The 13,776-nt window shown below is 35.2% G+C and overlaps 1 protein-coding gene across 3 annotated transcripts; it reads right to left on the bottom strand.

Annotated features, from left to right (window-relative positions):
• Positions 1-2,229: 2,229 nt before the first annotated feature.
• On the bottom strand, positions 2,230-13,548 carry LOC112017493 (translocase of chloroplast 90, chloroplastic). 3 transcript variants are annotated; one of them, XM_065767047.1, is made up of 5 exons: positions 13,193-13,548; positions 12,400-12,527; positions 8,420-10,986; positions 7,707-7,839; positions 2,230-2,432 (listed from the first exon to the last, which is right to left on the bottom strand). In XM_065767047.1, the coding sequence occupies exons 2-3, from the start codon at positions 12,524-12,526 to the stop codon at positions 8,723-8,725; spliced, it is 2,391 nt and encodes a 796-aa protein (XP_065623119.1). In that variant the 5' UTR covers position 12,527; positions 13,193-13,548; the 3' UTR covers positions 2,230-2,432; positions 7,707-7,839; positions 8,420-8,722. The 3 variants fall into 3 exon arrangements, with proteins under 3 accessions (XP_065623119.1, XP_065623122.1, XP_023905715.2); XM_065767050.1 differs by lacking the exon at positions 2,230-2,432 and having other exon boundaries at positions 6,292-7,839; positions 12,400-12,532; XM_024049947.2 differs by lacking the exon at positions 2,230-2,432 and having other exon boundaries at positions 6,292-7,839.
• Between the last annotated feature and the right edge of the window lie 228 nt (positions 13,549-13,776).

The following is a 13,776-nucleotide window of genomic DNA, read 5'->3' as shown; positions in this document are numbered from 1 at the left end:
ATAACTATTTGGAAAATACTAAAGACACATCAACAGTGTGTAAAAATGTTATAAAATAGTTTGTGTTTGTAACATTACTTTTAATGTATATAGATAAGGGTCATGTTAATGGGTGCTCTTAGGGTAATTGTTAATAAACAATATTAAGAAACTTTTGACATCACTTTTATAGAAAATCAAAAAGTTGTCAACAAAATTAATTGTTTTATCATTTTCGCATAAAATATTTCTAAAAATAGTTCCTCAACCAATACCCTTAGAGCATTCTTTAACATTTCCCTATAAATAAAATTGTAGTAAAAAATTTACAAAATTAATAAATAATAAAAGATAAAATTTAGCTGCAAAATTAGTTGTAGCCTTAAATTACAACCTTACTCAATATCTTTTTGTTGGAGGTGAATTTTGACAAATCCATTATTGGATGACATCTTCTTCTTATATTCTTCATGCTTGCAAAATTTTTAAAAAATTAAATATCAATAGCTATGTCATGAATAAATTGTTCAAATTGCAGGTTTTGGTAGTTTAAAATTATGCATAAAATATAAACTTATAGATCATATAGTAAATAATATTCAATTAACACAAAATTTTGACATGAATATTAAAAGCATAAAAAACATGTAATTTAACAGCTAGATTTTTAAAATATGTAGTAATGTTTATTCTATTAAGTAAGATTATAACCTTAAACTACAACTAATTTTGTAACTAAACTTTATCTAATAATAAAACACATTGAGTATGTGGGGCTAAGTTTTAGCCTGTGCCACAAAAATTATAATCCCGTGCTTATGATGGGTTTGTCCAACCCCACATGATAGCAGAAGTATGTCATAAAATTAGAACCTTTTAACTACTAAGTGTGCGTTTGGAAAGCGTTTCTCTCAGCATGTCTGAGTTTGGCGTTTAAAAGGTAGGTCCCATGGCAATTGTGCACTTGTCCGCCAACTCTACTTTAAACACAGATTATATATTTTGCTAGGTCTCACATAGTACTATTCATATTTAAAATTTATTTTGCTACAATGTTTTCAATAATAAATTTTCAGTTTTCAACAAATAAATAGTATCCAAACAGATTCTAAGTCCCATTTATATACTCAAAACGTTTTGGTGAATATATAATATTCCATAGCCTGGATGCTTAGATCCGAATATGCTTACTTCCAATAATAATATTAGATCATGCAATTTGCTGATTCTCATTGGTTACGTGGTCAACTTTTTAATGAGTTTGCTGAATGATAATATTTTAGTCACCTACAAAGGTTGGTGACTAGGGAGTTCTTGAATACTTTCCCGGAAAGGAAGTTCAGCAGCCAATGTAGAATAAATTGACCTAAACACTTTTTTTTTTTTTGGCGGTATTTGTTAGCAGATATGTAAAAATTAAAATCATTATAAGCTTGTCGCTTGTTTATCACGGCAACAAGTAAGTTTTGTTTTTTCTAGATAAATTTTGAGTTGCATGCATTAACTTTTTTTTTTTTTGGGGAAGTATGTTAAGTTAGGATATTTGTGCATTAGATACGATCTTTTATATTTGTTAGTTCTGCATAATATGAATCTAGTCCTAACATTATATGCAAACAATTAAAATAAATTGCACCGTGTTCTAAAAAACATGGAAAATTATATATATAAACCACTCTTTAAAAATGAGTGATTACAATGAGGGTGTTCATAGATCGAGATCGGGTGGGTTTTTGTTCCACTCGCCAAAGGGTTCGGGTTCATAAATAGTTAACTTGTAGACCATTGACACTCGACTGTTCAAGTAGCTAGTACCCTTTGATGAGTGGTTTTATTGGGTGTGACATGGTAGCAATAAGGAGTAGACTGTGGCATCACAATGATTGGGGTTGAATAGAGATTTAGAAATCTTCATTCCCCTTCACCACAAATAGGTGGCCGTTCGAGTTATTTATTAGATGGGTCACTGTGTAAACTTGATAAAATTAAGCTTCGAAGCCTTCAAGTCACTACCGATCACAGGTGTCAAAATCAGTTGGAACTCGACAAATCAACCTGGGTCGAGCTGATAGGTCTATTTAAGTAGGTGTTAGAATATTTCTAGTTTGCATGATCAAATTAGAGATAGATCTTGTAAAAATAATGGGGAATTACTTGATCTTGCTGTGCAATTTAATTGACAGCAAACCGCCATCACTAATTTGACCTGGCATTAACTTAGGATCATGTTCAAAAATCACACATAAATCATCCAATAAACCACCAATTTTCATTTTCTTCTTCAACATTCAAATAATTTACTCAAGCACTCGCATGTATCCAACACACTGCCAGAAAATAGCAACAATTGATTGAAAAAAAAGAGTGACAAAAGGAGTCTATCATGTGACGTTACTTCTAGAGAGGTATACGTATTCCACCAAGTCAAGTCCATGTGCTTACTATCCTGCATTCTGCAATAACACCATCAAATATGCAGACAATTCCTCATCAAATTCCAACAGATAGAACCTACACCCAGTCCCACAATTGTCGGTATGCAGACTCTAGTGCATTCCTTTAACCACATGCCATAATATGACATAAATAGTGGACAAACATTTTTTTTATATATATAATTTTTTCCCAATTTTTAAAATGGAAAATTGCTTCTGAATTTTACATGATTCCTACCATATTGCTTATGATTATTGAATTTTACATGAATTTTAAAAATTCGAATAAAACAGGTATATACTTTTGTCAATAGGCAAATCATGATTCATTCCATTAATTAAAAACAAACAAGTCCAAAAGCCACTATAGTGTCTTTCTTGAGAGAGTGGTTGCTTGGTATTAAACACACAACGACTGGCCGTTGAGTTCATTTCCTAGTAGAACTTTCTCAACAAAATCAAACTCTCTCTCTCTCTCTCTCTCTCTCTGTGAAACTCTATCAACCATGGAAGACCCATCATCAAAAGGCGACAGCCCACGAGTTCTCGAAGTCTTAGAAGCTCTAAAACAAGCCTCGCATGAGTTACAAGCCCACCCGAGTCCCAACTCGGACGAGGTCAACTCGTCTTCCGCCATTAACGCTCTCCTGGAGCTTGAAACCGAGTCGGACACAATTCTCTCCAAAGACCCAAATCTCTCTGCCCTCTCTCAACACCTTTCCAACCTCAAAGCCCTCGTCGAGACCCTCAAGAATTCACGCCGCCACCACAGCATCCGATCGTTCTTAACTCGCCGAGTCTCAACTCACTCCATCTCCCGAGTCGCCGGTTCCATTGAGTCCGAAATCCAAGCCTGGATCGACCGCGAGAGCATCGAGACCTTGACACGTGGACTACGCGAGCAACCAAAATTCGACAGCGAGGACGAGTTGATCAAGCTCTTGACTCAGCTCGAGAACCGAGTCTCCGAAGGTTTCAACCGCGAGTTACAAGATTTAGTCCTAAAGTCCAAGCTTTTCTCGTACCTCGAAACAATTCTATGCGACCCAAATTGCTCAAAGCGAATGCGAGAACGTTGCGCTTTCGCTATAGGCGCATTGATAAGGTTTAACAAAGATGTGTTCGTGGGACAAGTACTTATGGGTCCAACAATTGGTTCCTTAGTCACAATGGGTTCCTCGGCTTCAATAAAAGTACTCTGTTCTTTGATAAGGTCTATAAAATCTCCACTTGTGGACGAAATTGAGTCACTTGGGAACATACCCAAAATCATAATGTTTCTAGATTCTCAAGACTTGGAAATAAAAGTTCTAGCTATGGATTGTGTGTTAGAAATTGGATATTTTGGGCGAAAAGAAGCGATTGAAGCAATGCTTAAAGAGGGTTTGATAAAGAAGCTAGTGGAGCTACAAAGGTCAGAATTGGGTGGGGATTTGATTGATATGGGGAGGAACGGTGGGACAATTGATAATGTGAAATTTGAGAATAATGAAGGGGTTGGTGATGGTGTTGGTGTTGGGGTTGGTGGGGTTGAAGGGAAAAGGGAGAGTAGGGAAAAGAGGTTCTTGGAAATGCATCCATTTGCAAACTGTGTGGCAAGATTTGCGGTGCAATTGGAAGTAGGAGAGGGGCTGAGGCAAAGAGAAAGGAGAGCTTTTAAGCAGGAGATATTGGCGAGAGTGAGAGAAGCTTGTGTGTCTGATGCTGAAGCTGCTGTTTATAGTAGTTTCTAGGTTTTTTTTTTTTTTACTTGTAATTATGTAAGTATTTTTTTAAGGTTGTAAAGAAATTGATGATTAAGTTGAATTTTTGATATAATTAGTTGATTTAATTATGCCCCGCTATGTTGAAATATCATATGTTCATGTTTGGGTTTGGAGGGGTTTAATGGATTAGATGGTAATGAGTGTATGTGGTTCGATTATTGGGAGGTTATAGGCAGAGTTTGGTGGATGGGGACCACCAGCGGAATTTTGGGTAACTGGATTATTATATATAAATATTAAAATGCTACTCTATCTATATATATATATAGATATATATAATAACATAAGTAATTTGGGAAGGAAGAAAAGTTGAAAAAAAAAATATATATATATATATATGGCGACTGAGGATTTTTATTTAGGGGGAATCTTTTATTGGTATATGCTGTTGGGCTAGAGAATATGAATAATATATTCATAATATGAAATGCTAATGAATGCTTTTAGACTATTGGTTAATAATTTATTTAAAGAAAATTTTTATAAAAAAGAAAAAAAAAGAAATTAATGTTTTGATAGTTTTTTTTTTCATTTTCTATAAAAGTAGTGTCAAAACTTTTTTAAAATAAATTATTAACCAATGTTCTAAAAGTACTTATTTGCAAAATCTATCGATATTTATGGTATGGCTTTTTTTGGATTACCAATATTATGGCATGACCAAAGTCACCCCGAGAGAGAGAGAGGCCCAAGCAATCATAAGACTTAAATGACGGAGCTCTTACTTTGAAATATAAGAGAGGATTGGGCCACCAGTAAAGAGAAAGCGGAGCTCTTACTTCGGAATATAAGAGAGGATTGGGCCACCAATAAAGAGAAAGCCGTCCAGACGCAACAAATTTGACATTTGTTATTAGTAGTCTAGTAGAAGATAAAAAAGTAATGTAGGTGAGTTCTTAGATAAGAACCATTATAAGCTTGTTATATCAGTCAATGTCAAAAAATGTTATCAAACTTTTTGTGTATGTAGCATGGCTCACTAAAAAATGTGAATATTTTAAAAATGACTTCTTCATATAAATAATTTTCAAAATAACATTTTGTTTGAGAGAAAAGAGTTTAACATTTTAGGAAAATTAATTAACATTCTAGAGGTGAATCTAACTTATTATAAATCTAATTGTGTTAGCCTTGTTCTTCAAATACTAAATAATTATTCCAAAATCTGACACTTCATTGCAACTTGTAGTTTCAAACCAAATAAAGAGTAATGTTATCAAACTTTTTGTGTATGTAGCATGGCTCACTAAAAAATGTGAATATTTTAAAAATGACTTCTTCATATAAATAATTTTCAAAATAACATTTTGTTTGAGAGAAAAGAGTTTAACATTTTAGGAAAATTAATTAACATTCTAGAGGTGAATCTAACTTATTATAAATCTAATTGTGTTAGCCTTGTTCTTCAAATACTAAATAATTATTCCAAAATCTGACACTTCATTGCAACTTGTAGTTTCAAACCAAATAAAGAGACAGAATAATAGCCAAGAGAATAAAGAGATATTAAGAGTGATTTTTTTTTTTTAAGGCAAAGGAAGAAAATAACAAAAATTAATTTAAGAAAAAAGTTAACAGATGCCTTGAGAGTATTGATTTAGAAAATATTTTTAGAAACACTTTATGAGAAAAGAAAAAAATAACTTATTTTTTTGAAATCCAAATTTAGGAAGAATGGGATGTAAAAATCATATTTTACACTATTCAATAAGAAATTGTCATATCAGCATTTTACTTAAAAATTAAATATATCCTATCACACCTACATTTCAGTAAACTCCTAATTTGGTTGGATTTATATATGGATATTAGATTTTTTTTTTTTTTTTTTTTAATACAGAATAGAAATTATACTCTACCCTAATTTAAATGTATTTGTGTATAAAGTTCCCTCCTAGAGAGTTGAACCCCAGCCATTGCTCCCACACCCCACGAGCACTTATACTTGTAGAGTGACTATTGCACCAAGAGTACGCTATGGTATATGGATAATAGAATTGATTGGGTGTAACTGTGTTTATTCTTAAACATGTAATAAGATGATGTGGCATATTGAAATTAGACGGATAAACATGAGTTTTACACTACATCCTTATAAAATTTAATCTTACTTCTTTTTTTTTACCCTTTTTTTAAATTAGAGGGCAGCAAATTTACAATAGAAGGCACAACTAGCAATATATTGATTGAGCAAGATAATTATCGAATTTCAACATATGAGACACTTTCCAAAAAGAAAGATTGTGAAACAAAACAAATCAAAAGAAAAAAAAAGGAGTAAATTATTGGAGCAATAGACAATCGTGGAACTTCTAAAGTATAGCTAATCGAATCCCGGGGTGTAGAAGTACAGACATCCGGGCTCATTTTTTTTTTTTTGCTGGGTAATTGTTTATGCAGGGGCTCGAACCCCTGAGTTGAAGGTTACTAAAGACATCCGGGCTCTTATAATTATACTTACAACTTCCCAAGCAATTTTATCTACCAAGTAGACTTAATGGATATCCCTAGCAATTTTAACGGGTCAATGGTTTATTTGATTTTCGATTTTCCAATGTACTACTGCTCCTTAGTCACTATCATCCATTTTTGGCATTAGGGCCACAGGCATCCACTTTTGGCAAACGTTCCTAGTAATTACAATCTATGAAAATGAAATTCAAGTAATTACAATTTTAAGTTTTCCCCACGTTAAAATTTGGTTAATTTTCACATATCAGATCTTTACCTATATAGCACAAGCGTGGTCCATAAAGTATTGTAAATTTTTTTTTCCAATCCATACCAAGAGACAAACTCGGAAAAGAAGCAAAAGACAGAATTATGTTGATGTGGAAACATAGAACCTTGCCAACCAACCAATTCTAAAGCTAATATTTGATGGTTTGTGCTGGTTTCCCTCATGATGTTTACAACTTTACATTGGTTTGGTGACCTACAAGTATGATTAGGTTGGAATTTATTTGGGCATTATTTGGGCATACCGCATACTAGGAGGGTGGCTTACACAAGTTAAAGTGTGTGAACGTCTTTGAAAAGTTAAGAGTGAGAGAGACTACAAGTGAGACTGAGACATTATCATGGTGGACCTTGATTGGAATAGTTTTCATGACCAGCCAACTAGGGCCTAGGGGTCTAGATTAGAGACGCAATCCCCATCTAAAACGTACTAAAATGATTGCTTATTCAATGTTATTCACTTGCTGGTTTAATTTATGGTCCATAAAGGCCACGACCGATAAAAGCTACACAAACAAGAGATTTTCCTTTCTCCTGTCCATAAGGCCACAATTCCTCTCAATTGATGAAGGCATGGAAAAGGTCTTTGTTCCAAGTTTCTAGTTCCACCTTAGTGAGAGTGATGTGAAGTGAACAAGCAAGTGAGTAGAGTCACTGTATATAAACTTGCTCAGGTTTTATCAAAAAAAAAAAAAAAACCTTACTCAAGTTTGATGGTGAAGGATTCTCTATTTATTATTAAAAACAAAAACAAATACCAGAAAAATAAATCCTGCTCTAATCATACCTCAGTAGAATGTGGTCAATTTTATATGGAGCTTTATTGTTCCTTCTCTTTTGATTAGTGCACAAAGTTTAGAAAATACCAATGCCAAATGCTACACTTGAAAAGCTGGAACATGGCATATGGCAAAGACGTCCTGAAAACCGGTGACTATAAGTTAGTTATTTGAAGCCATGCTCAGATTCCAACTATTGCATGTTAGGTTATAGAACTTATGAAATCCATTTCACTGCACTAATACAAAAGTCAATAAGAATTAAGAGCAAGCATAGCTTCCATCCCTATCCCTGGCTAATTAATGCTAACATCGTAGATTCATAGTCAAAGGCTTCCACCCTATCCCTGGCTAATTAATGCTAACATCATAGTCAAAGATGGATAGAGAAAAGTCTTGAATTATTGAAAATGATCATTAGGTTTGGTAAACATAACTAACAAAGCATCTGAAGCTCAACAACATTTATTTCTAATTTTTCGATTTAGAAAAAAAAACATATATATATATATATATAGGTTACTTTTTTCTTCTTTTTTTGGGGGGGGGGAATAATTCAATGGTTGGGGGGGGGGGGGGGGGGTGGTGGTGGTTACGTTTTGAATCCCAACATCGATTAGAAATGTCAGGATGTGCTAGTCGGTCTAAGTTAAGAATTACAGAAAGAAAAATGATAAGGGGAGAAAACCTCATCATCTATGATTTTCTGTACAGTTATTACCTCTTGATTTAAAACCTGTGTGGCCAAGGCTATCAGCTTGACTGGATACTTGCAGCGATATGAAATTGAGAACCCTGGTTTGATGGCATAATAGTTACAGCTTGCTAGATTTCCTTGCCATACTTCCATTGTATGCATCTTACACACACGGAATAATATCAAATAGCCACTTAAAAATGCCCATGTCTTTCTTTCCTCCTCACGAGCAAAAGGTCCATGCCTTAGTTCCGCATATAGATTGATTTGCCGCTACAGAATCTTCTCAAGACCAAAACTATCTAGCAGCAAAACAGCATCAGCTACTTATCCACTCTCTAATGTTTCCCTACTTCTACTCTCAATTGCCTTTCTGCGTAGTAGAGCCTTGAAAATTGTGAAGGCCGCAACCAGAGCAATCTGCAAATGCTCAGAGCTACTTGTTTTTATGCAAACCTGTCCCATTTTGCGACTATTTAAATTGGCATTAACTGATACTCTCAAGCCTCTGCGCAGCCGGAATTCAGACTGTATGCTTCCACCTAAAACCATTTCTTTGTTGAAGGAGAGGATTGTCATTGTCAGACTGACATTATCATTTCTCACTGGGTAGTCACTCCCTCTTAAAGTAGCTTCAATATTCCCACCATATGCCACTTGTCCAGAACCCCCCATTCGCCCAGCATTCACCATAAACTTCAACCTATTCCCCACTGTTATGGTATCTTCAAGCTTGGCACCAACATAGCAATTGTTCCCAAAAGATGTCAAAGAAAGTCCACAATCAGCAACACTGTGCTTCAGGTTCCTCAACTTTGTGTTGCTATGAACTGTACATATCATATCCTTACCAGAAGATTGAACATCAAGACCAACAGAATAAGTAGGCCCTTTGGGATCTGTGTAAGCTGCACCACACTCCGACTGTATACTAAAATCCTGCTTGTCCTTGCTCATCTGACCTGTGACTGAGGCAAAGACATTCCTATTTAGTTCCAAAGCTGATTCAAGGCTTATTCCATCGAAGCCCACATCGTGATCCCACCCTTGGGGATCAAGAACAGGTCTCACAAGCCACTGATCACCTGTGACAAGGCAACGATATCTATGCACAAGGCAATCCGAGTCAAAACTTGGGGGAACTGCCATATCTGGTAACAAAACGGCCTCTGGAGACACCTGCTGGCTATCAGAATTATCATCATTCACCAAATTTTCCTCTTTGGAAAGCCTATTCTCCCTTCGCCTCTGGTACTCTTCCTTCAACTGTTTCTTCAGATAAAGGATTTCCCGGTAATCCAGCTCATCAAGATAGTCTATTTTCTGTGAGTTCGTCAATCTCTCAAACTGAGATTTTTTCAGGATTCGGATTGAAGGTAATTGATCATATTCATCTTCTTCCTGCGTGTCTAAAAGTGAATTCTCATCAATTTCGTCATCCATTCCATTTGGACTTGATATAGAGCGATGTCGTAGAAGAGACGAGAGAAGATGGGGCAGAGAGGGCAGCCGGGCAGTACTTAATGGTCCCAGTTCAATGCTGTCTTGAAACTTCAAGAGGGAATTGACATCACTAAGAACTTTAGTACAAATGCATAATAACAAGAATTGAGATTTCCAAACCTGTCCATTTGGAAGTACTTTTTCCCCCATAATGTTTTTCTTACATTGAGGATGGTTCTCTACCAAAAGGACAGGATTTTCAAGTCTTGAGTCAGACACTGCCTGGTGTATATAGTGCTGCACCAAATCTGTACATTGGGTCACATATGACTCATAGTTGACAGGATAACCATTGGGACCTTCGGGCAGATCTGAGGAAGAGTGGGTCATTACAAGGATGGTGTTGAACCAAATTGCAGTACCAAAAACTTCAGTTACAAGCCTCAAAACAGGGAAATCAGTATAGCCCATGTTGATGACATCAAGGCGTTCAAAGTACAAAACAATATCTGGCGGTGATTTTTTTATGAATCTCTTCACAGATAACAAAATCTTCTTATTTCTTCTCACAGTACTGGAAGAAGAAGGCAACAGACCAGGGGTATCGATCACAGTAATTTTAATCCCATTAACAGTTCCTGCAACCTCTTGGATGCGATCAGTGGCTGGTTGAAATGCATCAGTCACAGTTTTCATTTCTTCAAATAAAGAATTTATGGTAGCACTCTTGCCAACCCCTGTTTTTCCTAGGACAAGTATTCTAAATGAGAAATCCAATTCACGCAGGCCAGCTGCCTCTTGTTCTGCTGCAACTGCTTTGGCTCTATTGCTTCCAAGGTTAACTCTTTTCACATCTGATTCCCCAGCTTGTATCAAGGATGCTAGGTGTATCCGATATAAAACTTTTGCAACCAGAATATTTTCCTGTGACAGCCCAAGCCTTCGGAGAAGGCGCAAAAACTTTACTTGGAGATCCTCAATCTTTGCCAATGGATCCATCTTTTTTTTATTAGAGCCATGAGGGTAGGAGTCTTGAACAGAATCCTGCTGCAGGGAAGGATTATGCTGATGTTCATGATTACCATAAGAAGCATGTGATCCATCAGGAAGTACCGGTGGTGCAACCAAACTGGCCGTATGAGTTGAACCTAGCAAGTGACAAGACAATAAGTGATCTCTCTGATAAAATGCAACAAGATAAGACAAGTTCAAATCTAAGATTGGGAATTGGTTTCCAGCATTGGAAGCAAGTATTCATCAATCTTGCAACTAAATAGTCAACATTTCATTGCTTGGAGATCTGAGACCTGGATATACAATAATGATTTTAGTTTTGCAGAGAATAATAATTCAAACAAAGTTTAGCTACAAAATTGGTTGTAACCTTAGGCTACAAACTCACTCAATAAAATAAATATTACTTCATATTTTGAAAATCTAACCGTTAAATTGCATGTTCTTTATGCTCTTAATACATATATCAAATTTTATGTCAATCGGATATTATTTACTATATAATCAATAAACTTATATTTTATGCATAATTTTAAATTACAAAAACTTGCAATTTAAAAATGTATTGATGACATAGCTATTGATCTTTAATTTTCTTAAAATTTTGCAAACATGGAGAATATAAGAAGAATATGTAATCCAATGGTGGATTTGTCAAAATTCACCTCCAATAAAAAGATATCGAGTAAGTTTGTAGCCTAAGGCTACAACTGATTTTGTAGCTAAACTTTGTCTATAATAGACCCAATTCAGTCAAACAATTTACTACAACTCACCTAAAACTCCATCTATATCAAAATTAACCTTACTTAGCAATTAATCATTGCAACAAGTTGACATAGTGATTCTTATAGTAATCTCGACTATATATACTGACAGGAGTCCATTTGATCAATACAAAGGGACCAAATTGAACCAAAAATGGCCAGAGATTGTTTAACACAGTATTTATGACATTTACTTCACCACTTAGCACTAAGCTGATATAGTCAAAGAAAAAATTTAAACAATATGGAGCTGGATTATTACGTAACTATCCTTTCCCATTACAGTTCTTCACCTTTCCTTCAACAGGTTTCAGACAACCAAAGGCTTAGCCTCCTGTCATGATGATAAGTCCCTCTTAAAAATATAATGTCAATGAATAAACTTTTGCAACCTTCATTCCCCCATTATTTAAAATGATCAGTTCTCTCATGATAAACTCCAAAAATGTATCTTTACAGCTATTGCCCAAGAAACTCTAATGGTCTCCTTAGCAAATTTTACCACTATCATCTCTAAAAGTTGACCTTTACTTTCTCCATCCTTGCCATCACAAATGAAGTGTATCTACAATTCCAAGTTCAAATCACAGAAGCTTTTGCAAACATGAAAAAGTGAGAAATGGGGAGGCTTTCTATGTAAGGGATTGGTCTTTCTTCTCTCCTATAATAACTAAGAAGTAGACTGGAAAACATGAATTGTGTGTGTATCTATAATTATTCCAACTAAAAAATCAATGCTTGAACATACACAAAAAGGGATATAATAGGGCAAGGTAATACCTTGGTCATCAAGTTCTTCATCAAGACGTCCCTCGTTAAAAAAACTGTCACTGCCTGACAATGGTCTAGATGAGACCAATGACATGGATACTAAATGAGAAAAAACCCAATCCTTAATACTCTTCATCCTGCACTAATTCACAACCAATTATCATCATCGTCTGAATTGCTGTTAACAAGAGACCAAAAGAAGCTCAAGCATATCTAAAACGCACTCCAAAACATATAACCACCACGGAGCAAGTTTTTAAGAATTAATAACAAGAAGAAGTTTTATAAATTCAATGGCAACATTTCATGACAGATACATTATAAACCATAAATCAAACTGCAGCCACGGTTCATCCAATCAAATAATTAACAAATGCATTTCGATTCAGTTTCAGTATGAACGAAAAAAATCATCCAATATCTACTCAAAACATTTTTTTTTTTCCTCCCCAACCGAAAAATAGAAAAACTTAAAACCCCGAATTCCCTTTTACATTACTTTCCTTGGAAAAGCATTTCCACCCCTATTGTGGTCCATTCATCAAGAGCTGTCTGCATGCAAAGTTACATACTCAATTAATACAAAACCCCATTCTCCAAATTACAGTTCTACACTAAATTTCCCATTAGTAAATTAGTTCCATCTACAATTTTCTGAAACTGAAACTTAAACATCAAATTTATGAAGCTAGCTAGCTCCTAGTAATGCTGCTAAGACAAAAAAACTAAATTGGTACTATAAAATCAGTACCACAATTCAAAATCAAATCCAAACAAACTATTAGAAAAGAAAATGGAGTACCTGAAATGTAAAGAAATTTTCGAAGTCAAAAAGGCTGAATGGGATAGTAGGAGCTCCGGCGAGGAAAAAAAAAACTATACTGGAGCTGTGAAACCCTAATTGGAGACCCACGAAGGCATTTGGGTACCCGATTCAGGATCCGAAACGAGGGAAGCCCACGTGTGCGATGGTGAAAACGGGGAGCGGACGAGGTTGAGGTTGAGGTCGAGGTTGCAGAACAAGAACGAAGAGATAAGACAGAGAGATAAAAGGACTTTTGTTTGTGAGTTTATCGGTCTCTGTGTTTGTGTTTTGTGCTTTGTGTGGTGATTTTGTTTGGTGAAAGTTTTGGTTGCGTCCTAGATGCTAGGGATAAGACAAAAAGAAACCCGGATTTTTGTCAAATGACACGGACGGAGAGAGGGATTGAGTATGTTTAGAACCACTTTGGAGTTAGGTCATGATCTTGCCATGTGCCAAACACCTGGTTTATAGATTGAGATTAGGTGCACCCGATGCAATTGTAATCAATGGCTGAGATTTAATGTTGAAAAAAGTAACTTTTAACCTCAGTTATTAAATTAAATATATTAAAAAGAAGTAAA

This window comes from Quercus suber, unplaced genomic scaffold, assembly GCF_002906115.3.
Source record: "Quercus suber isolate HL8 unplaced genomic scaffold, Cork oak 2.0 scaffold_25, whole genome shotgun sequence".
Lineage (NCBI taxonomy): Eukaryota > Viridiplantae > Streptophyta > Magnoliopsida > Fagales > Fagaceae > Quercus > Quercus suber.
Note: the sequence above shows the minus strand (reverse complement) of the source record. Positions and strands in the feature narration are given on the sequence as shown.

Bases quoted from the DNA above. Each gene is read 5' to 3' on its own strand.
- LOC112017493 (XM_065767047.1), bottom strand. From the start codon at position 12,526: ATGAAGAGTATTAAGGATTGGGTTTTTTCTCATTTAGTATCCATGTCA. The intron at 10,987-12,399 runs GTATTACCTTGC...GTCACTTGCTAG, and splicing joins TGAAGAACTTGATGACCAAG to GTTCAACTCATACGGCCAGT.